This window comes from Sorex fumeus, unplaced genomic scaffold, assembly GCF_029834395.1.
Source record: "Sorex fumeus unplaced genomic scaffold, SorFum_2.1 ptg000008l, whole genome shotgun sequence".
Classification (NCBI taxonomy): Eukaryota; Metazoa; Chordata; class Mammalia; order Eulipotyphla; family Soricidae; genus Sorex; species Sorex fumeus.
Genome location: NW_026606065.1, coordinates 21,036,187 through 21,060,193, shown reverse-complemented (window position 1 = coordinate 21,060,193; position 24,007 = coordinate 21,036,187). Strand labels below are relative to the sequence as shown.

At 62.6% G+C, this 24,007-nt stretch overlaps 1 protein-coding gene across 1 annotated transcript in view; it reads left to right on the top strand.

The window, feature by feature from the left end:
* Positions 1-24,007, top strand: part of COL4A2 (collagen type IV alpha 2 chain) — a 68,568-nt gene that overhangs the window by 17,599 nt on the left and 26,962 nt on the right. Inside the window, exon 4 of the mRNA XM_056109684.1 lies at positions 1,923-2,003. Coding sequence (XP_055965659.1) covers positions 1,923-2,003 — 81 coding nt within the window. The remainder of the gene's footprint in view (positions 1-1,922; positions 2,004-24,007) is intronic.

Below are 24,007 nucleotides of genomic sequence, written 5' to 3'. Positions count from 1 at the left end.
GGTCTTCTCCCCACCCCGGAGTCCTTCATGTCCTTCCCGCCACTCAGCTCTGGCCCCTCATGTGACACAGCCAGCAAAGGGCTGTCAGGGTTGCACGCTAGAATCCGGGTGAAGAAATGAACGAGGGAATGAATGACTGATTGGACGAGTCAATAAATGAAGTGATGGTGAGTGACCGGATGAGTGAGTAAAGAATGAAGAGTGAGTGAACGAATGGGTGAATGAGAGGGGAGGAACGAGTGACTGGAGTGGGGGAGAGATTGAGTGAGTGTGTGAGTGAGTGAATGAATGAATGAATGAGGGGATGAAGGAGTGGGTGAGTGAATGAATGAATGAATGAATGAATGAGGGGATGAAGGAGAGGGTAAGTGAATGAGTGAGTATGAGAGTGAATGAGTGAATGAATGAGTGGATGTGTGTGTGACTGAATAAGTAAGTGAGTGAGTGTGACTTGTGAGTGACTGGATGAATGAGTCTAGATGTGAGTGAGTGAAGGAGTGTGTGCGTGAGAGTGTGAGTGAGTGAAGGAGTGTGTGAGTGCGTGCATGCGTGCGTGTGTGCGTGTCTGGTGGGTGACCGAGTGCCCGGGTGCGTTGATAAGTGAGGGGACGACTGAGGGAATGAGGGGTGAGGACACTCCCAGGGCAGACCCAAGCATGGCCCCTCGCTGCGGCATACTTAGCTCTTGGGGAGCCCCTGAGTCTCCAGGCCACACTGGACAGAAGGTTCCGGGGTGTGAGGGTCTGGGGACCTGCCCGTGCCCACCCTTCTGGCTGGGTGTGGCTCCCTGGGGAGGGGCCGTGGCTCTGGTTGACCCTCAGTTACCAGGACCACCAGGCTCCAGGTCAGACCCGGTGCAGATCGCGGGCAGTGCTGGGGCCGTCTGCAGGGCCGGGGCTCGGGCCGGGCAGTGTCCAGGAGAGCTCACAGAGAACATTCCATAACAGAGTCAGGCCCCTGGCTGGTCAACCCACACCCTGCCCCGCACAGCAGTCACCTCTGCACCTGGTTCCCTGTTTCAGCACAGGTGGTGGGCAGTGTGGAGGCATGCACACACACACACACCCCACGCACACACACACTCACAGCACACCCCCCCACACACACAGAGCACACACTCATATATACCTCACGCATACACACTCACACAGCACACCCCATGCACACTCACACACATAGCACACCCCTCCACACACAGACACACGCACCCCATGCTCACACACACAGAGTTCATCCCACACACAGACATACATAGCACGCTCCACAAACACACACAAAGACACACACATAGCACACCTCCCTACACACACACATAGACACAGACACACATGACACATCCCACAGACACACACAGACACACACAACAGATCTCACACACACATACACAGAAACACATGCATACAACACATCCGACGCACAGACACACACACACACAAACATAGACACACATGTAGACAAAGACACAGTACATTGCAGAGACACAGACAAACTCATAGACAGACATAGTACATCCCAACATCCCAGCACATCCCATACACGGACATATGGGCACACAGTACAGCCCACGCAAACACATAGACACAACATACTGTGGGGTGACAGTGCGGCTGTAGATGTGTTACAGCACTTATGGGGGACAGGGCGGCTGTGGATTGTGTTACTGTACTTACGGGAGACAGGGCGGCCGTGGATGTGTTCCAGCATTTGGGGGGACAATCAGCTATAGATGTGTTCCAGCACTTTGGGGGACCGTCGACTACAGATGTGTTAAGCACTTTGGGGGACCATCAGCTGTGGATTTATAGCACTTTGGGGGACCGTCGGCTGTTGGTGCCACTGTACTGCAAGGGTTCGTGGCTGTCAACCCCACAGTACCTGCCAGCCCGTTAATGTCCTTCCTTCTCTTCCTTCTGTCTCTGCAGGGTGTGAAGAAGTACGACGTGCCGTGTGGTGGCAGGGACTGCAGTGGCGGCTGCCAATGCTTCCCCGAGAAAGGAGGGCGGGTAAGTGCCGCGTTCTCCAGGACCCACTCGGTGTCACACGCGTTTCCCGGTTGGCGCTTAGGCGTCCGTCTGGACACCGCATGGTGGGCGGCTGTACACTCGGGATCTCGCAGTGTGTTTTGTGGGCATCTCGTACGGGGATGCAGGTGGCACGGTCCCGGCCGCTCTAACTCCCCAGCGAACCTGCTCCTCCCTGAGGCCGATCAGTGAACGGCGAGTCACCCGTCCCCACACAGCCGCGTGGCCGCAGGGCTGACCGGAGGCTGTGGAGCAGTCGGGCCTGGGGCTCGGGACAGATAGGGTCTCACTCCCTGCTGACAGATACGGGGCCTACACGACTGTCGCCCAAGTCCTTTCTGCTCCCCTTCCCCCCACCCCCTGCGGACTGGAACCGAGACGGGGCTTCCTTCGTTCACCCCCTTCCTGCCAAGCCTGTCAGCTTCCGTCTCTCATACAACCCAGTACGGGCTCGCCTGGTGCCCACACTCAGGAATCAGAGTGGACGAGGACAGAGTGGGCACATGAATGAGTGAGAGAGTGAATGAGAGGGTGAATGAATGAATGAATGGAGTGAACAAGTGAATGAGTGAATGGGTGAATGAGCACACGAGTGAGTGAGCAAGTGAATTAATGAGTGCACAAGTGAGAATAAATGAGTGAAGGAGCGAATAGTTAATGAGTGAGGGAGTAAATGAATTGACTGAGTGAGTGAATGAGTGAGTGAATGAATGAATTGACTGAATGAATGATTGAGTAAGTGAATGAGTGAATAAATGATCGAATGGGTGAGTGAATGAGTGAGTAAGTTAATGAATGAGCGTATAACAAAGTGCGGTTCCAGGCGAAGGTGAGGGATGCCCTGTCCCCTGATGACAGTGCCACCCGGGAGGTGCCCATCCCCCGAGGGGTCAGCAGTCAGGGTGGTGGTGGGGTGGCCGGTCTCTGCCGGCTCCGGCTCCTGTTGTACCTCCTGTGGAGGCGTCCTGCCAGGGGCGTGAGAAAAAAAATTCCGGGTCTTTCTCGTTCGTCTGCGCACAGGACACCCATGGGAGCATCTCCCACACCCAGAAAGTGCCCGGCTCTGTTTCTGCGCAGGGTCAGGAAATGACCACCTCCGTGCGGGGAGAGCCGCAGGGTGGGGCCGATGTCCAGCTGACATCTCACAGCTGTGTCCTTCGTGCAGGGGACAGGGCGTGGCCTGGGGGCCAGGGAAGCACTGCCAGCCCTGGATCTGCTGGGCAGGGCTGTCCCCACTGCCCGAGGGGGCGTGGGCCTCTGCTGCCCATGGGGACCGATGTGGCTAGGGAGAACCTGGCAGGGGAGGGGCCTGGCTCGGCCCTATGCACCCGCCCCGTCTGTGAGGCACGGCACCGGACCCCCCAGAGCCGTGGTCTCCGGGGCGCCCTCGGGAGCAGGCTGTTCCCGACTCGGGGCTTGCTCCTTCTTTCCTGGAGGCCACGTAATGCACAGAAATAGCCACACCGCCTCTCCGCTCGCCGTGGGGCCGTGGGCGGCGGCTCTTTCCCACTGTGCGAGGCGGCAGATGCCGGAGCGAGTCCCCGCGGCTCGGCCTTATAAGGTCACGTGCGGGGAGAGCCAGGCCGCGGGGCTGCTGGAGCCAGGGGGCCTCCTGGGCACAGAGCAGGAATCAGAGCGAGGCCAGGCTGACCCAGGCAGGCTCTCAAGCTACTCAGTGAAGGGGTCCAGGGCCCACCCAGCCACCCACGGAGAGCTCCATGCAGTCTGTGCTCTCTGCTTGCCAAGGGCCTAGCCCGGCTGGGGCCCCTGGACACAGCCCCGGGTGCAGAGGCGAGTTCGTGTCCCCAAGAGGCCCCTGCAAGCCAGTCTCCCCTCACGTGTGTGGCTGGGCCAGGGGGGACATGCCAGAGATCGGGGGTATCGTATGAAAGCCGCTTCTCGGGAGGCCCACCCCAAGCATGGTGTCGGGGCCCTCGCTGACTCCAAGGCTGCGGGTCCTTGGCAGGGACCAGGACAGCAGTTAGACATGGGCCACGCGGGTGGGGGCCACACAGGTGGGGACCACGCGGGAAAGGGGGGCCACATGGGTGGGGGTCACGCGGGTGGGACTGTTGTGCTCAGGCCACTCCCTATCTGGGCTGCACTGTAGCTGGGCTGTGTGTACCCCACCTCAGGCCTGTGCCCCTGTCTGCATCGGGGTCTGGTTGGCACTGTGGGATTCCGGGGCACCCGCCGGGCTGGTGGGCACAGCGCCGCGCCCTGGGGTCGGCGGGGGTGGGTGGTGGAAGGGGCCATGTCTCTCCGAGCTGCTGCTGAGAATCACTGGCCCCAGGGCTGTGCGCCCGGGAATGTGTCCAGAATGGCCATTGTCCCCTTTCCGCTCATCTGTCCGTGGAACCGCCCGTGGTTAGTCTGGGAGAGAGCGAGGACAGCAGACGCTGCTGATCCCGGAGCGTGTCCTAGGTGTCAGGTCCCAGAGGTGAAGCCGGGCTGCGTCCAGGGGGACAGCGTGGGCCGCGTCTGGGAACTCAGGAGCGCCTGGGGCGGGTGGTCGCACCCACACGCCTCCTGCTCCCCGGGCCCCCGTTCTCAGAGTGGGCAGCCCTGGGCATCAGGGTGGGGCTTTCTGTGGATGCTCTCAGGGAAGGCAGGTTCCGGGGCACCGAGTGATCTGCTCTCTGGAGGGGCAGCGGGTCACCCTGGTATGGGGTCTCAGGGCAAGGCGAGGGGAGGGGACACCGCCTCGAGGCAGGAACTTCCCTGCACTGCTGGGAGACCAGGCTGCCCACTGCTCACCACTCACCGGGTCCGGGGGGACCAGACTGCCCCATGTGGCCAGGGTCCACCCCCCCCACCCAGGCCGAGAACACTGCTCGGGGCTGGGCACTGACTGGGACACGTGCGTCCTCCCTGTCCGGGACGGACGGCCCTTCTCTAGGCTGGGCTGCAGCAACTCAGATGCTGCTGCCCGGAGAGAAAATAGACTACTGAGGTCACCGTTCCTGTCCCTGCCAGGGCCACCAGCCATCCGACCCCGGGAGGCTAACAGGGGCCGCGCCCAGCCCTGGACACCCCTGACACCCCCAGCCCCAGACCTCCCCACAACACCCCCAGGACACCCGCGCCCCAGAGACCCCCACAACATCCCCGGCCCCAGAGACCCCCACAACACCCCTGCCCCAGACACCCCCACGACACCCCCAACCCCAGCCCCAGGCCCCCTCCCAGGACATCCCCCTGGGCCACGTGGCACGTCTAGCCTGCCCAGAGGGTCCGCCTGCCCATGACCACTGAGCAGCACAGGAGTCAAGCCTGTTCCTCCCACCATCTCCCGGTGAGCAGCACACACACACACACACACACACACACACACACACCAAACAAATTGCTCTGGCAGCCGACGGCGGCTCCGGCCACATTCCTGCGGGCTGACACAAGCCCCTGGCCGGGCCCCCCAGGTGCTACCGCCCGAAGCAGTGACCTCAGTGCTTCCAGGAGCCGAGCCGGCCCGGGTGAGGTCACCTGTGCCCTAGGACGAGGGGCGGCCACTGTCCCCGGGAGCCTCCACACCTGCCCCTGCTGGGGCCTCAGCGCAGGGGGCCCAGTCAGTGGGCAGCGGGCTGGGGGCATGTGGCCGGCACCAGGTCCTGAGAGCAGCCGAGGGCGCGGCTGCCTCCCCATGGACTGGGCACCGGTGACCCCAGCTCACCCCGGGGCCCTCCGTGGGGTCTGCTGTGATGCCCAGGGCCGCCGCAGCTGGACCCCGTGCCCATCTGAGCGAGTCCTGGCAGAGCCTGCCTCCTCCGCCCCACCAGACATGATTCTCGGGGCTGCTGCCCGCTCCGGTCAGCACACGGGGTCTCAGGGCAGCAGAGAAGCGAGAGGCTGGTCTGACATGGGCGTCTGCGCGGCCACCTCCTCCCGCCCTGCCCCTGCCCCCTCCCCCCTCCACCACCCTCACCCCCTCCTCCCTCCCACCCTCTGTCCTCCCGTCATTCTCCCTTCCCCTTCCCTCCTCCCTCCATCCCTCTATCCTCCCTCGCTGCTCCCTCACCCCCTCCTCCCTCCTCCCTCCTATCACCCTCCCTCCATCCTCCCTCCATCCTCCCACCCTCCATCCTCCCTCCATCCTCCCTCCCTCCCTCCATCCCTCTATCCTTCCTGCTTCCTCCCTCCACCCTCCCGCCTCCTTCTCTCCCTCCTCTCTCTCTCCTCCCTCCTTTCACCCTCCATCCTCCCTCAGTCCTCCCACCCTCCATCCTCCCTTCGTCTTCCCTTTGTCCTCCCTTCATTCTCCCTCCCTCCTCCCTCACTGCTCCCTCACCCCCTCCCTCCCACCTCCCTCCTCCCACCCTCCTCCCTCCTCCCTCCTTTCACCCTCCCTCCCTCCTTCCTCCATCCTCCCTCCATCCTCCCATCCTCCGTCCTCCCTTCGTTCTCCCTCCGTCCTCCCTCCCTCCATCCCTCTATCCTCCCTCCTTCCTCCCTCTACCCTCTTTCCTCCTTCTCTCCCTCCCTCCTCCCTCCTCCCCTTCTTTCTCCCTCCCTCTGCCCCCCCCCAGCCCACCCCTCGCCGGTCCTGAGCCGCGTGCCTGGAGCTGCCCGCTCTGATGGGGCGGCTGTGCCCAGACGTGGATTCTCTCATCAGATCCCGCGGTGGGGGCAGGCACTGAGCAGAGTCAGCACAGGCCTCGGGGCCCTGTTGCCTTCCAGCGTCAGGCCAGGGACACGGGCACCCAGGAGAGAGCCTGGAGATGGCCACCTGCGGCACGCAGGGGCCTGGGGATCGGCCAGAAGGAGGCCGGGCACCCCCTCCCATCTGCCCACCTTCGCTCCGAGGCTGCAACAGATGCACAGGCACCCGGGTGGGCATCACGCGTGTCCCAGAGAGCCTGTGGGCTGACCACATAGGCTGGGAGCCGCGGATTTAGACCCGGCTGGGAACTGCCGGTGTAGACATATCAGGTGGGAACCGCGGATGTAGACTGACACACCAGATTGGGAGCTGTGGGTGTAGATGGACTTGGCTGGAAGCCGCCAGTGTAGACAGACACTGGCTGGGAACTGCGAGTGACAGACCCGGCTGGGAGCCTGAATTGGGAACCTCAGGTATAGACAGACCTGGGCTAGGAACCGCGGGTATAGACAGACCCCAGCCGAGAACTTCAGGTGTCGACAGGCCTGCGCTGAGAACTGTGGGTGTAGACAGACCTGGGCTGGGTACTGCGGGTGTAGACAGACCTGGGCTGAGAACTGTGGGTGTAGACAGACCTGGGCTGGGAACTGCGGGTGTAGACAGACCTGTGCTGGGAGCTGCGGGTGTCGATGAACAGACGCAGGCTGAGAACCGAGGTGTAGACAGGGAAGGGGGACTGGGACGGGGGGGTACGGCGTCGGGCTCGGAGGAGAGACCCAAGCGAGTTGCAACGGGGAGTAGAGCTGGTCTCGCCGTGTCCCGTGAAGCCCGACACCCGAGAGTGGAACCCAGGGCCATGGGCGTCCCGGCCGGGAGGGGCCGCGGGGCCGGTCTTGCCTGTGTGCGGCCGGCCGGGAGCGTTCCCAGAGCCCAGAGGCCTGGATGGAGCAGCCGGAGCCAAGGGCGGGGGGAGCAGGGCTGGAAGCAATTACCGCCCGGCGCCCCCCCACTCCGCCCCCCTGCTGCCGGCCGTGGTTCTGATTAACTTGTTGTCTTTGTACGGCGGCGTCAGCCCGGTCCGCGCTCCGGGTCTGTTTTGAATCTTCTGAGAACAGAAGGACCGAGGCTTCACGGCAAGCTCGTCTCCGCAATAAAAGTCGCGGAGGAGCTGGCCGGCCGCAGCCTGGCGGTCATCCGTCGGGAAAGCCCACGGCCCGCAGTGCTGATGGCGTGTCTGAAGCCCGCGGGCGGTGGCCGGCGTCCAGCAGAGCCGCTGCCCACACTTAGTGACCGTCAACAGACTTCTCCTCACTTGGGTAGAGGAGCCGGGGCTGGCCCGGGAGGGCTGCCGGCTTGCACTAATTTGGAACAAAACTGGCAGAACCCTGGGCTGGCCCTGCCCTGGCTCCCGGCTCTGCGCTTCCCCGGCAGTGGGCCTCAGCCCCCCGAGGCCCGCGGGAGTGGCCAGCTCCGGGCAGGAGAGGGGCCGAGGGACAGGGACAGGCTGTGGACAGGGCCTGGGGCGAATTCCTCATCGCTCAGCACCTGGGGTGAATTCCTGCGGAGAATTCCTCTTCACACCTGGCGTTTTATAAATATTTGTCCTCCTCTTCCTAGAAGGATAGAATTTCTGGTCTCATCCCCGACTGCAGGCCCCCCAGGGGACGGGTGGGAGAGTGACGGGGCTTCTCAGAGAACCCAGAGACGCAGCTCTGAGCTCAGTGACCCAGAGCTCGGTGACCCAGAGTCAAGCTGAATGACTTTCTCGCTGCTTCTCAGAGAGGAGTTCTTGGAGAGACGTCTGGGGAACATTTCGTCCCACTTCAAATTCCAACGTTCATTTTATAGCTTCCCTTACGAGAAACCAGAGCAGACGGGGCTGACAGGAATGAGGGCAGCCTAGAGGGCCCATCCCCTCCCGCCGCAGCCCTGCTCGCGTCCGAGGGGCTGTTCAGCTGTGTTGAATATTTACACGATGTGCACCCAACACAAATCGCGTCTCCGGCAGCTGGAGCGGGTGTCTCGGTGGGTCCCTGGGTTCGAGAGATGTCGGGCCAAGTCGAGCTAAGAGGCTTTTAAGACACATCGTGTTCTGTCTGAGTGGGTGAAAAGTGTGACCAGCTGAGTCCCACGGTCCTGGGGCGCCTCCCGCGGGGCCTCTGTCCTAGGACAGAGCCTCGGCCCTCATGCCCACTTCCCTCTCCAGGACACTTGGTTCAAGCTGCCCCCCCCCCCCCCCCAATCCCCGCACACACCTTAACCACACGGAACTGTGTCAGCCTGCTTGGAAGAGCCAGGTTGTAGCCAGGCGGCACGCGGCCAAGGGGGTTGCGCGTATGGGACAGATGTGCTCCTTCTCCATCCTCATGGCCAGCAGGATGCCTGCAGCCCTCCCTCTGGCCTCGCGCCCCCTTGGCCTGGCCTTTCCCCCGGCTGCGCCATGTGTGGGAGTCGTGAGCCTCGCGGGGTGACGCTCACGCTGCCTCTCTGTGAGCTGGCGTCTCTCCAGACGCCCCAGGCCGCTCTGGTCGGGCGTGTGAGCGTTTGGAGCTTCCGGGCTCCATGCTGCCAGCCAGGGCCCTGCCCCGTCCCTCTGCCTGCTCAGCTTAGGAGCCGGTCACCACTGGAAAGTCTCTTCCGGCCTGTCCCAGGCCTGGGCGACATCCCGGGTCTGTCTCTCTTCCTCCAACTAGTGCCTGCCGACTAAGGTGCAGACCCCACCTTCTGGGGGCCATGAAGGCCCGTGGTGGCTCTGGACCCCTCTGCTTCACCGCCCTCTCCACTCGGCTGTTTCCCCCGGCTGTAGTGGACGGTGCCCGCGGGTGTAGATGTCCCCTGGGCTGTGGTGGATGATGCTCACCGGTGTAGTTGTCTGCATATGTTTTCCTGCGTACGCTTAAGCGCCCTGGGATCCTGGGGCATGTGGCCGTGGTTCGAAGGGTTCGCTGTCTCTGTCCTGCCTCTGCAGGCTGAGGAGTGGCGCCCCCGCCCACACCCCATCTCTGGCCCGCTGAGGCAGGCAGTGCTCGGCGAGTCTCCCCCACCCTCGAGCTTCCCCTCCAGTAGCCGATGGCCCCTGAGTGCCTGCCGTGGATAGATGGGGCTGTCACATTTTGTGTTGTCACAAAGCAGCTTCCTGCAAAGCAAAGGGGCTAAACCACTCATGGTGCTGAGCACTTTATTCGGAGTCCAGAGAGGCACAGGACACGGCCTCAGTGACCAGCAGCTTAGCAGTGAGAGTGTCACAGGTGCCTGTCACGGCAATCCCAGATGAAGGCACTGCAGGAGAATAAGCGCACCCTCCCACTCTCTCTCCCTCGCTCACTCTCCCTCAGTCTCTGTCTCTCCTCCTCCTCCCTCACCCTCTCTCTCACCCTGTCTCACTGTCTTACTCTTTCTCTTGTTCTCTCTCACACTCTCTCCCTCTCCCCCTCTCCACCTCTCTCTCTCCCTCTCCCCCCTCTCCATCTCTCTCTTTCTCCCTCTCTCTCCCTCTCCCTCTCCCTCTCTTCCTCTCTCCCTCCTCCCTCTCTCCACTGCTGATCTAATTCAAACACAGACATTCCAGCGAGAAGGCCTCTAACCAGAACTGCGCGTTCTGAATGTCAGTGGCCGCTGGTGTTTGGGGCTGCCCTGGGGGGTGGGGGGGGGAACGGCCCTTGAGGAAGAGGGGACCGTCACCATCTGTGCACCCTCAAGTGGGCCCCTCCGACCCAGGGAGTAAACAAAAGCAACTTTGTGGATGAAAATGAACTTCTTAATTCCAGAGGATTAAAAAACGGCTTCTTTAGCGGAGGAAATCGAGTCTGGCAGAAAGGGCAGCCTCAGAAATGTCAGCTGTCCTGGACGGAGGGATGAGTCACAGGAAGCCCTTGTTCGGAGGGCTGGGGCCAGGGACCCCCACGCCGCCCCCAGCTCCTGTCCTGGAAGGAAAAGCCCTAGCGGGACCAAAGGAACGGGGCAGTGGGGAGGGCACTTGCCTTGCACGCGGCCAGCCCCGGTCCACCCTGACACCCCGGCAGTCCCCGAGCCAGGAGTGCCCAGAGTGCAGGGCCAGGAGCCAGTCCTGAGCATGCCGGCGTGGCCAGGTCCCCCAGGAAGGGGGAAGAAAGAAGCCCCGAGGGGGACCCGGGCCGCTCTGGGGCACCTCGGGGTGTGCGTGCCCGTCTGTGGGGGCATCGGCGGGATGCGGGACCCTCGTGAAGGACGGGTTCGGGGCCTGCTCACGGGCCCTGGCTCTCGTGGCTCCATGGCTTCTCTCCGCGCGGGGGGCGCTGGCCGCCCCCTCTGCAGACAGATGCCTCATGGGGCCTCTCGGCCGCTCCGGGAATGCCCACCCCGTCAGCTGTGCAGGAAGGCAGGAGTCCCTGCGGGGGTGGATGCGGGGAACTCCCTCCGCGTGCAGGTGCACATCCCGAACACACACCTTTTGTTTTCTTTCCTCGTCCCTCCTCCTTCCCTTCCTTATTGCTGCAGTGACCTGGCGCACCCCAGGGCTGGGGCTTCCCCGCCGAGCCGGGGCCTCCCCGGGGCCCAGGACCCTACCCCTGGCAGCTGCGAGAGGCGGAACCCGGAGGAGCCCCACTCCTCTCGAACCCGTGTCTGAGACGGGCAGAGCCACCCCGGGAGCCATGGGGAAGGGGTGAGCCACGCCCCGGGCCCTGTTCCTGCGCTCAGGGCTTGTTTCCGTTGGGGTGGTCCAGGGTTTGGGACCTTTGCAGGGTTGTGTCCTGGCGCCAAGGGGCGGGAGTCCCCCGAGTGGCCCCCGGCTGGTCTCCCTCCTGGAATCCTCATCAGCCCACCCCCCCACCCCCTTCCATTCTTAGAGCAGCAGGTGTTTCCTCTGCCCCGCCTCCTGTTTGTCTTGTGTGTGGTGTGAGTGCGTGAGCATGTGTGCGAGTGTGTGTGTCTGTGGGTGTGTTTGCATGTGGGTGTGTGAGGGAATGTACGTCAGTGAGTGTGTGTATTTGTGCGCGGGTAACAGTGTTTGTGGTTGTCTGTACATGTGTGTCAGTGTATGTGTTTGATGGCGTGTCTGTGTGTTTTTGTGTGTGTTTATGTGTGTGAGTGTGTGTGTGAATATGTATGTGAGTGTGTGTTTCTGTGTGTGTGACTGTGTGTATGTTTCTGTGTGTTTCTGTTTGTGAGTGTGTGTGTTTGTGCACGGGTGTCAGTGTATTCTTGTGTTTGTGGGTGTCTGTACATGTGTGTCAGTGTATGTGTTTGATGGTATGTCTGTTTGTGTGTTTGTGTGTGTGTTTATGTGTGTGAGTATGTGAATGTGTATTTTGGTGTGAGTGTGTATTTTTGTGTGTGTCTGAGTGTGTGTGAATGTATGTGCATTTCTGTGTGTTTCTGTGTGTGTGAGTGTACGTGTGTTTCTGTGTGTGTATGTGTTTCTGTGTGTGTGTATGTTTCTGTGTGTGAGTGTGTGTACCTGTGTGTGTGCTGTGAGTCTGAGTGTGTGTCCCCAGCCTGGCCTGCCTGGCACATCCATCCCTGTGGCATGGTTCTCAACACCCGGATCACCCTTCCGGAAGCCCGGTGTCCATAGGGGTATGTGAGGGCCGGGCGCTCCGTGTCCCTGCCTGTGTGGGGACAGCGTGGCACTGCCCGGGGTGCCCGCCACCCCGGTGCAGCTCGCCAACAGCATTGGGACGGAGCCACCCGTGGCTCCTGCTGGACCCTGAGTGCTGCCCGGCCACAGATTCGTCATTCCCAGCCCCAACGCGGGTCCCGGCGGCCGTCCCCGTAGTGGCCCTTGGGGCAGAAGCTCCGCAGGGAAGAAGGGCCAAGCAGGCGGTAGCTCCCGGCTCAGCCAGGGCTGCTCTGGGCACCGGCCGCCCGCAGAGGGTCAGGGCAGAGCAGGGAGACAGGGAGACCCCGGGCAGCCCCCACACAGGTGCCCCAAGAATCCACCCGTGCTCCCTCAGCTGTGCTCACCACAAGTACTCCCTCATCTCTCCTTCACTCGTGCTCCCTCCCCAGTGCTCCCTCCCCAGAGCCACGGCACACTGATCCTACAGGACTATCTGGCCCCGGCCACAGCAAGAGCAAGTGAGAGGCAGGAGGCACTACCCTGGGTGCCGTGTGCCATGTGCCGTGTGCCGTCTCCCGTATACCGTGTGCTGTGTCCCGTGTCCTGGCGCCCTGGGCACCTGCCCCCCGCCAGGGCCTCTCGGAGCTGTGCCTCAGCCCCCAGTGTCCTGCCGCTTACACACACGGGCAAGAACGGGATCAGGAAACATCCCCTTCACTGCCCACCACCAGAGTGACCCACACTGGACGCCCCTCTCTGCAGTGACCCACACTGGACGGGCCCCTCTCTGCACCGTCGTCCCGCCCCCACTCCCCGTGGCCCTCTCCGTGGCAGGAACATGAGTCCCCTGTGAGCGCAGAGCCTGTGGGTGCAGGGTGACACCCGGCACCTCTGTTCGGAGGCCAGGCAGGCAACGGGCTGGCCGCTGAGGCGCTCCTGTGGCCTGCTGGCTTCCGGGAAGGAGGTCTCCCCGAGAGCACTGCCTGCTTCGTCTTTCTCCTCCTGTGCCACGGGGGGGACACCCCACCCTCACCCAGGGGGCAGCCCCTGTGCGGGTCCCTGTGTTCGTGTGCAGCTTAGCAGCATGGGTCCAGCTGGGAGGGGATATCTCACGTCTGGCTGGGTGACAGCACCGTCCCATCTGAAGCCCCGGTGGGGGGCGCACAGTCCTCCGTGTCCCACCCGGTCAGGGGACCCCTGCCACGGTCAGACCCGCTCAAGTCCCCTCACCCCGGGAACTGCCCACGCCTTCGCTGGGGGTCACCCTCGGAGCCCCGCTCTGTCCCCTCACGCCCTGAGACGGACACTGTCTCTCCCCCTGGGCCTGGAGTCTCCCACCCTCTGGCTGGCCAGGTGCAGGCGGCCTCAGTGTCGGGGCTCTGTGCCCCAAGGCTGCTCTGAGGGGAGCCTCCGGGCACACCCGAGCACTTTGGACTCTCAAGGGCAGAGACCAGACGGGGAGTCTTTGGGGAACAATGCGGCCCCCTCCCCCGAGAGATGGATGAATCACAGTGAAGGGGCCAGTATCAAAACAGGTGCTGACCCAAGGCTGTGAATCATCTTTTCCTTGGAAACTTCGCAAATAAAACAGTATTTATTTACCGTCCTCCAAACCTAAGCGCAGCGTTCCCTGCACCCCAAGTGGAGATCGTGTGACCCGGTGGGCAGAGTGGACGGTGGGGGACCTGGAGTCCCCTAACCTGACGGGGCTGTGAGGGAAGGGGCCACCACCCACAGACCCCAGACCCGTTAGTCGGCTGTGCTTCAGCTTCCAAGTCAGCTATCCGTCTTGTTTTTTTTTTTTTTTTTAACTGAATGACCATGAGATACACTGTTACAGGGTTGTTCCTGATCGGGTTTCAGCTGCGCAATGTTCCAACACCCGCCCCTTCACCAGCACATTCCCACCACCAGTGACCCCAGGTTCCCTCCCAGGCTCTCTCTCTCCCCCCACTCCCTCCCTCCCTCTCTCTCTCACTCTCTCTCCCTCTCTTCCTCTCTCCCTCTTTCCCTCTCTCACCCCCTTCTTTCTCTCCCTCTCTCTCCTCTCCCTCTCCCCCTCTCTCCCTCTCTCTCCTCGCTAGCTCTCTTTGTTTCTTCTTATATTTTTTGAATCACTGTAGAAAAAGTTACTAAGCTTTCAGGCTTAAGTCTCGGTCATACAATGATCAAACACCTCTCCCTTCACCAGTACTCATTTTTCACCACCAAGAACCCCAATATACCCCCCTCCCACCCCTCCCAATGCCTGTGAGGCAGATGATTTCCACTTAACTCTTCTCTACATTGATTACATTATTTCGACAAAAGATGCACCATTATTGTTTAGAATTCCCCCACCCCAACAATCAGAATTGCTGAAAAGGCATTGTGAAATACTTTGTTTTCTATAGCTGGTTATAAGAATCATATGATCTTGCGTGGCCACAATAGCGGCCCCGCGATTTTGGATTTCTGCAAAGAGCCAGATAATTACGAGATTGGTTTCTGTGCGTCTGGTATTATGGCTGTGCCGGAGAGCCGCTTGTGGGGGGCAACTCGTGACCTCTGTAGGGCATGAAGGACAAGCCCGTACCGCCCCCCTTCCCATGAGGCTGCAGTTGCCCCATCAGGGCCCGCTCATACCTGGCTTTCCAATGAGCTCTGAAGCAGCGGCCACCTTGCTGCCGGGTGGGAAAAAGGCAGAAGGGAGCAACACCCTTTCCCTCCCAGGGAGGCATGGTGCCATAGTTTAACGCATGGTCCATTCACTTTTCTGCCACAAGCTGCCGAGCTCTGGATTAAGTCCTTTTGCCTCTGGAGCCATGGCCATGCCGGAGAACCGCTTGTGGGGGGCAACTTGTGACCTCGGTAGGGCGTGAAGGGTGAGCCAGTACCGCCGCCTTTCCCATGAGACTGCAGTTGCCCCGTCACCACCAGCTCATACCTGACTTTCCTATAAGCTCTGAGGCGGCGGCCACCTTGTATGCAGTCTAGATGCATTTCTGCCAAAAGCCACTGGGTTTCAAGATTTGTTTCTGAATCTCTGGGATCATGGCTGTTAATTAGCTTGATCAGGAGCCAGAGAGGCCATGCCTCCAATTATACAGCTGAGCCGGAGGTGGTTTGTGGGTGTGTTTCCCACATACCTAACTTTTGGCCGTTTACTTTCTTGGTAAACTTTGCCCCAAGTTTTTTGGGTCTGGCCAAAGGCACAGCAGCAATTTTGGAGTATCCAGAAGTCTGAAGACGCCATCAGGCTGCTGATGCACTCGCCTCACAGGTACAGAGTGACCTGCTGGCGGCACCATACTCTCTTCTCTCTCTCTCTCTCTCTCTCTCTCTCTCGCCTTATGGTTGCAGCACAGGGACTTCTGATCCTGGTGTTTGTCCCTTTACCCCCTTTCAGCCGAGCCATCTTCCTCTGAGGAACTGGACACATGGTCCATTTGTCCCGTTGGTAGTGAACCCTGTGGGCAGGAGAGACACACGGGGCCAGGCACGCACCCACACCAGGTCCCCAGCACTCCCCTGCATTGCGGCTCCAAGAAGCCCCCGTCTTTGGCCACCAGCAGTGTTGCGGGGGTGGCCCCAGGCCCTTGAGTTCTGCTCCCCAAAATACTATTTTTGAAAGAAATGAAAGATGGAGGGTAGGAAAGCACAGCAGTGGGCACTCGCCCAGCACGCAGTGACCCAGCTCGGTCCCCAGTCCCCCCCTACCCCCCCCCCGAGCTTGCTGAGCACTGAGCCAGGGGTACTCCCTGAGCACCAAACAAGACAAACAATTAAAGATGAGCCACACTGACAGGGAGACGAATCAGGCGGTTTTCAGAGGCTCACACCCAGTAGGAGTCCAGCTCCACAGTCTCAAGCGGGACTGAGTGACGCACTTGGCACTCTGAACTCCGACAAGCCCGCCAGGGTTTTCCCCACTTGCACCCAAAGGCGTCAGCACCGCTGGGCCCTGGCACGCCGCACCCTGCGCGTCCCGTAAGAGGGCAGTAGCTCACGATGTTTCTCCGGCGTCTGTGCCAACGCGGGTGATGCCGCTGCCCCACCTGCACCCTCAGGCGGGACCCGCTTGGAACAAGCTGAGCATGGTTCCCCCAGCCGGTCGACTCCATGCCCCAAACTCTGCAGCTGACCTCGGCGTTGCCAGGTCACCGAGCCCCAGACACTGCGGCCGGGAAGCGCCCAGGGTGGATCAGCCTGGGTTGGCCCAAAGACCCAGTTTTTCCAGCCCATAGGAAGCACAGAGCCAGGTCCCGTGGTGCCCGCAAGGTGTGGTTCCCGGCCCAAGGGAGTGGACTACTCTGGAGCGCGGGGCAGAGGTCTGAGCTGCGCAGGCAGGGACAGTGGGTGGCCAGTGGTCAGCAGCCCAGGCCCCGCCCGCCTCCTTCTAACTTTAGCCGCCTTCCGGGATCTCGGCAGTTTCTCCAAGAGCACCTCAGGGAGACAGTGGAGTCACGAGCTCCTTTGACAGAGCCGTCAAGCTCCCGCCCACTGCCAGGCTCCCAAAGTGGACGGTCCCCTTGGTAGCCACACCTGCTGGGGAACGCACTTGCCGGTGGGCCCCCGCCCTCCGTGGGGGCCTCGATGCCCAGGAACCCGACAGCTGGGCTGTAAAACACCAAACATGGGCAGGCGGGCAGGCATGGCCCGTGTGCGCGTGCGTGGGTGTGAGTCCTGGGGCGAGTGGGAGCTGGTGGGACATCGGGGGCCCCCTGAGCCTGCTGCCCTGGCATCCCCGAGGTGGCCCCGATGCTGCTTGAAAGGGGAAGGTTCTGGGCTTGGCCGCTCGGTCACACACCCGCTTATCGGTTTATTTTTACTCGCTGGATGCCGAGCGGGGCAGGAGCTGGCCTGGTCTCTGGGCTGAGACTGACCGCTGTAGGGGGATGTATTGATGCCGAGGCCGTCGCGAGCGAGCCCCCCACGGTAATGGGCACCCACTTCCTGCGGCCCAGTCAGCCAAGAAGGCAGCTCGCAGGAGATGGGGGTCCCCTGCCTCACCCTGACCCGCCCGCTGGTCCCCCGAGACATCTCAGTGCCTTGCTGGTCCCAGATTGTCTGGACTGGTGCCCAGACCCATATGCCTCTCCGTCAGGGCCCCAGCTCTTTCCCCACAGGGTACCCATTGTGGGGCGAGGCCTGGGCAGAGCCATGGAGGCAGGAAGGGTCCTGGGCGGCACTGACCCTGAAGAGCTGTGCGGTGGCCAGCAGGGGCTTGCAGTGAGGGCTGGATGCCCCCGCACGAAGCCAGGTTCACTCCCACACACCAGTGCTCGGCCATGAGCTGGGTGCGTTGCGAGATACCTTCCCGGCGGCTGTGGGGGCCACAGCACGACCCGTGGGTCAGGGAGAGGCTGGGGTGGGATGGGGGAGAGGCTGGGATGGGCTCTAGGTTCCCTCCCCCTGCTCCATGGCCCTAGCACAGGCTCCACCGTGTCGCTCCGGCGTCTGTCAGCTGCAGGTGTGGGGCCCCGCGTGGCGCGTCCCCTGGCTTGGCTGGCAGGTGAGGGCAGCTTCCTCTCTTCGCGGCGTTTCTACCCGATGGGTCTGTAGCTGCAGACGTGCTTCGGGGCTGGGGATTTTTCGGGTTCTGGTTTCCCTCCGAGGCGTTCTGGAATCTGCTTCCGGAATGTGGCTGCAACGGCCCGTGTCCTGACCCGCACAGCCCAGCTTGGGTCAGGCCGAGCACAGTGGCATCTGCAGCTCCCGCGGGGAGGCTTGGGGATGCAAGAGCCGGCGGGGGGTGGAGGGGGGTCTCTGGTCACGGCCCCGGAGCAGCGCCGGGCAGCCCCACGATCAGGGGGTGACAAGAACCTTCCAGAACCGCGTGGTCATGAGTGCGTGTGGGAACAGGCCCCTTCCTCGTGGCCAGAGGAAGCGGGCGGCCTTCCCGCCCTCGGGAGCTGCCTCGGCTGTGGGGTGGACAGACAGTGACCCCGCACCCCGCTCAGCCAGGCGCTAGAGCCGGAGCGCCCCAGCTCACTCTGGGACCCCCGTTTCCTCAGCCTTCAATTGCACCATTGAGACCCTCACCTTCCTCTCCCTCCCCACTCCATGAGCCCCCACCCCAGATGCATTTTTCTGGAACCTTCCCTGCCTTGTTTCACACACACCCACATACCACACACACATTCACACATTCCTACATGCAGTCTCCAGCACTCACACTGACACGCACACGCCCACACAGGCACATTCCTGCACACTCGTGTGTACACACTACAGACACGGATACACATGCGCGCACACACATGTGGATGCTCATATTTGTACACTCTCGCAGTCACGCTTGCAGTCCCACACACACTTACACACTTACATATACATACGCGCGCACACTCTCACACTCACTCACACACTTCTGTATATATACACACATGCACACACATGCACACACACGCACACACACACACATCTACCTACATGCATGCGTGCGCGCGCGCACACACACACACACACACACACACACGTTCTGCTCCCTCCCAGAATGGGTATGAAAAGGGCCGGACTCCTGAGGTTTCCGTGATGAAATCGGGGCTGAGATTCAGGGCAGAGAAGTTTGAAGTCGGCTCTGGAAGTCGGGGGTGGAAGATGGTGGGAACTTAGGAGGGAAAAAGCCTCGGCGAGAGAGAACCAGCCAGGCAGCCTCTCATCAAAGAAAGAGCAACAAAGGGGTCAGGGGAGGAATCCCAGGAATCGGGCCTGCTGGCCTTTGTTCCCTGGGCCGGGAATGTGGAGGGCCTGGAGGCCAAGGTGTGCCCACTGGCTGGGGTGGGGGAAGGGCTGCGCTGAGACCCCCCAGGATGCAGCCTTCAGACTCTGGGAAGGAGCCATGGGGGGTCCAAGGAGCGGGTCACTGGCAGGGCCCCGGCCCCGGCGGCTTCTGGAGAGTTCCGCCTGCGGACATGCTTACTATGCAAAAAATGCCTGTGAATTTTCCACCCGAGAAGGCCGCAGATGGCGGCCCGCGCTGCGCATGACCATATTAGCACAGCGCTCATTCCTCCGTGCTCCCGGGGGGCTGAGGATCCCGGTTGCTCTGGCCCCTTGCCCACCCCTTATCTGATGCTGGGGACAGTGGCGGGCGTTTCCGCTCTGGGAGCCCAGCTGGCCTGAGTGGGCCCCACACTTCCTCTTCCCTCCAGGACAATGAGCCCCACAATAGACGCGGGGGCCCGAAACAGCGGGGCGTCCCTGGCGGGGCTGCGAGGGGGTCCCGTGCACGGGCTCCTGCCCACCTGGCCGGGGGAGGGGTGCTGCGGGGGGGGCTGTAGGGAGCTGCTCTCCCGGGAGCCCCCGGGCTGGGAAGTGGCTTTTCCATCCTCCAGACTCGCTTTAGGGAAGCGCCAGGCCGAGTTTCCCCTGGCCTGTTTCTCAATGTAGAATTCCTCTCCCGTCCAAGAGCCATTGCAAAAGCCGGGGCTCGCGGTGGCCACACTTGGCCATGGAAATGAGGCTCAGGTCACTGTGACTAAGTCTCAGGGAGGCTGTTCCCCGGTGTCCCCTTCTGTTCCCAGCCGTGCTCTGTGGTCCCGTCAGAACCTGGTCCCTGGAAGCTACAATCCCAAAGACACGGCATGGCTCTGAGCTGCCACGGTTTCTCACCCCCTCTGTGCCCCTCCACCACGCCCTGCGGGGTGGGGGGGGGCGTGGGAGTCGGGGGCTGTGGCACCCACCCCTCAGGAGGGAGGACTGGGGGACATGGCCAGTCCCCAAAGCGGGAGGGGACGCGTGGCCGCAGAGGCGGCAGGAGGGCAGCAGCCTGTCCACGGAGGGGGGGGGGGGTTCTGCAGGCCGTGGGTAGGACGCGCCTTCTGGACAGCAACTGACATGACGTGGCCCCTCAGGGCCAGTGGGGGCCGCTCCACACGGGACAAGGCCTGGATGGGCACATCGGGGGGAGGCCGGCAGTGGACACGGCTTTCATGCCATGTGGTTAAGCAGATGGACAGCACACCTGGTCAGAGGGGACACACTCGGGGGTGGCCGTGTTTTACTGGGATGGGAGTGAGGTTCAGGGAGAGAAAGAGAGAGAGAGAGAGAGAGAGAGAGAGAGAGAGAGAGAGACGATTTCACCCTCAGGAGCGAGCGGGCAGCTGAGGGACAAACTCTGGCCCCTAAGAACGAAGTCGGGACCCAATCGGTCCAGTGGACGGCACGGGCAGGGCATGCAAGGGGTCCAGTTTCCATCCCCGGCCTGCCCGCCGTGCCCCACCCCCGAGCATGCCCAAATGCAGAGCCAGGAGCAGCCCCTGGGCACTGCCGTGGGTGACCCCAGGCCCCAGGCGCAGAGATGAGTCAGGGCTGTGACTCCCCGTCAGGCAGAGCCGTTGGCAGAGCACCCATTCGGTGCGTGGGACCACCCGGCCGGCCGGGGCAGCTGTCCCTCAGAGCTCCAGAAGCTTGTGAGAGAGAGAGAAGTTTCTGGAGAAGGAGCTCTCTGACAGGCACGCTGGGTCTCTGGCCTGCTTGTTTTTCATCGCCGAGAGATAACGGGAGATAACGGAGAGGCGCAGCTGGATGGCTTGTCCCCCGCGCCGGCCCGTTAATAGCCCACTTGAGGCCCAGCTGCCCGGACGGCCTGGGAAACACCCTCCCCACTGGCCCTGCAGCTGCCTGCTGACCCTTAGCATGGACACTTGCCCTGTGACTCTCCCGTCCCAGCGGAGCTGTCACGGGGCCGCGGGGGCAGAGGGAACAGGACTGCGCCCATTGCCCATCCTTGGTTAGGCTGCGGCTGCCAAGGCCTCGCCGGCCCCCTTAATAACCCTGACAGCCAGGACTGTGGACGCCGGCTGGCCCGCCTGCCCCGACGCCCCCACCACTATTGCTCTGCAGATAAGTCTTGCCGCGGCCGCTCGCCAGTGCGTCACCACATCGAGCTCCTTCCTCCGGGGGTCCTGCCAAGAACAGCTGGAACGGGGCCCTCCCTGTCCCCGCGGGCCCACCACCCCGGGCTTCCTGGCTGTGGCCCCGCGGACCCCGGCTGTCCCTAGGGCAGTGACAGGCCCAGTGTGGGGGTCGCTGGCAGAGGGATTGTGGGTTTCTGGGCTCTGTCAGTGCCGCGATGCCATAGCCTGTCGTCTTGGAAAAGCGAATGCTGGACGTGGGGGCATGTCAGCGGGGGTGGGGGGGCCATCAGGGTGCTGCCACCTTTGAAGGGGCGGGCTGGAGACCGGGGCCCCCGGATGGGGCGGGCAGACACTGAGCCCAGCGGCCTTGGGGCTGTTTTTAGAGCAGCCCCGAGTCCGATCTGAAAAGCAGGTTTCTTTCCTGGCTTCTGCTTCCTTTTCCTCATCCCGTCCCCAGCCCGGGCTGGTGGTTTCCACGGCTATTTTTACAGAGCGCTGGGGATGGGGGGTGATAGAAGCGAGACTAAAAATAAGAAGCCCCTGATCTGCGAGGTGCTCACGGGCCGGGAAGGCATGGGCGGATATGAATATGTGCGCGGGGGCCAAGGCCACTGGACAAGCCTCACCTTGGGCCCGGCGAGGCAGAGAGGCCCCACCCCAGCAGCGTCCACTCAGGTGCCCTAGAAGGGCGTCAGGCCAGACAGACAGTGCACTGGCCTTGCCTGCAGCCCACCCGGCTCGAGCCCCAGCTCCTCAGGCCGTGCCACCCGTACCCGTCCCCAGCTTCCTGCCAGGGCACAGCCGTGCCAGCATCGAAGCAAGGGCATGATGCAGGGGCTGCCCACCGGCCGCCTGACCCACAGGCTCCGGGGTCTCACAGAAGCTTCCACTGTGTGGTTGTGCCTGGGGGCAGCACCCTGGATGGGGGTCCAGTCCGTGGAGGGCCAGCAGGGCCTCAGACGTGAGTCCTGGTTCCGCGTGGCCCCTGTGAGCACGCAGCTGTCGGCCGGACCCGTTTGGGGAGTACCGGAGGCTCTGGAGGGTCTCGTTGGTCCCGGCCACGTCGTGCCGTCCACGGGCAGAGTGGGGGGCTTGTCCAGGGTCCACACAGTCTCTGGGCTCCCAGGCAACTGGTGGGGCCACACTCTTGCTGGCCCAAGGGGCAGAGCCTGCGGGACGCTGTACTCAGGGGCCCCCTGGGGGCAGCACCGGGCCTGCCCTGTCCAGCGCTGCCCCTCACCCAGTACCTGTGTGGGCCCGGCAGCCCGTGGTCCGGAGTTTCCAGCCAGACAGAGGCCAGGGCCTGCGGGAGCTGGGCCGATGGAAACGTCGCTCCCTCGTCCCCATCACTCGGACCCGGACGGGACCCCCCACTCAGAGAGGGTGCAGGGGATGTGGGCAGGGGCTCCCTCGGTGGCCTGGAAGGATGTCCCATGCATGACGCACGCCAGGCCCGGCGCTCCTTGGCCAGCCCACCCCATCCATGACTGGTCCACAGCTAAGTCCCGGTTCTGGTGTCGGCTCGGCAGAGACAGAGTGGGCGTCTGGACTTGCCGTCCGGGTGTGCCCCGCTCACATGCCCCACGGTCCCCGCAGGCGGGCCGGGAGCACTGTGTTCCCATCCACGCCGAGGGGAAAACAGCCCCAGATAGGCTTGTACTGAGACGGGGGAAAAAAAGAGCAGATGTACCTCTGGCCTCCCAACGCCTCCTAACAGAAAACATCTGCCGTGCTTCCTGGGGCCCCCGAGCCGGAGAACACACCCACGCGTTTCCACGCTCTTGCCGAACCCTCACTTGGCTGAGGGGCTCCGTTTTGCAACCGGCGGAGCCGTCCAAACGGCTGTCTAGTTGCGCGTTTCTTTCCCACACACGACCCCTGGGCTGGTGAGTGGGTAGAGGGATCAGGGGTCTGTCCCAGAAACCCCCCAGCTCTCCCTGGGCCGGGCCCAGTGCAGGGTCCTGGGGTCGAGGGTTTCCCCGGGAACCCAACTCCACCCCGTGTGAGTGCCCGGGGGGCCGCTTGCAGGAGACAATGGGGTTTTGTTTGCGTGTTCCCCTGCCCATGGGAACTAAAATAAACAAAGCGTTTTTGAGGACTCTTCAAAGTTTCCATTTTGTTTTAGAGACACCCGCATGTGTGTCCAGCTCAACTCAGCTCCTAGTGGCCCCGACTGGCCAAGACACGGCTGCTCCTTTCCTGGGCGGGCTGGGGAGGGGGCTCTGGGTCAGGGACTCTCTCCCAGGCGGAGTGTCCCCCGTCCATCCCCGCGTGGCTCAGCACGGCCTCTGTGCAGATCGCCTGTTCTCCAGCGGCCTCACGCCCAGCCCTGGCGGCGGGAGCCTGTGGTTTGGCGCCGTGGCTGCATGGTCTGACCACCGTGGCTGCGTGGGCTGGCGCTGTGGCTGCGTGGTCTGACCGCCGTGGCTTGCGTGGGCTGGCCACTGCAGGGGGGCTGGGAGGTTCCAGGACACTAACAGCCAAGGGAAAGCGGGCAGCACTGGTGCCCTAGGGGCCGCGAGAGGAGGGTCTCAGAAAGGCAGGCGGGGTGGGGGGCACAGGGGCACGGGGGAGGGGGGTGCGTGGTGCCGAGGGGCCCGCTTAAGGGAGCAAGAGAGAAACCCCCCAGCAGACAGGGCGAGCCGGGAGACAGACATAGTCCAGAGCTGCCCATCCCAGGACGGGCGGGAGTGGGCAGACGTAGGCTGGAGGAATTAGAACATTCCTGTAAAATCCAAACACAGCAGATTATTCCCAAGATCAAAGAGGGGGGTTGTGCTGGGAAGGGGCTTTGTTCTGCCCTGCAGTGAGGGGGGGGGGGGGCTCAGGGTCCAGACGTGTCCCGGAAGTACCCCGGGGCGGGGTTCCCAGCCAGCCCTGGGCTGCGACTGCCCCCCTCCTGCTTCCTGCCCCCGCTCCTCTCCGTCACCATGTCCCTAGAAGGGCCTAGAACCTTCCCTAGAGAGGGCTTCCCGCTGAGACTGGGCGGTGCTGCGGGAGCCGCTGG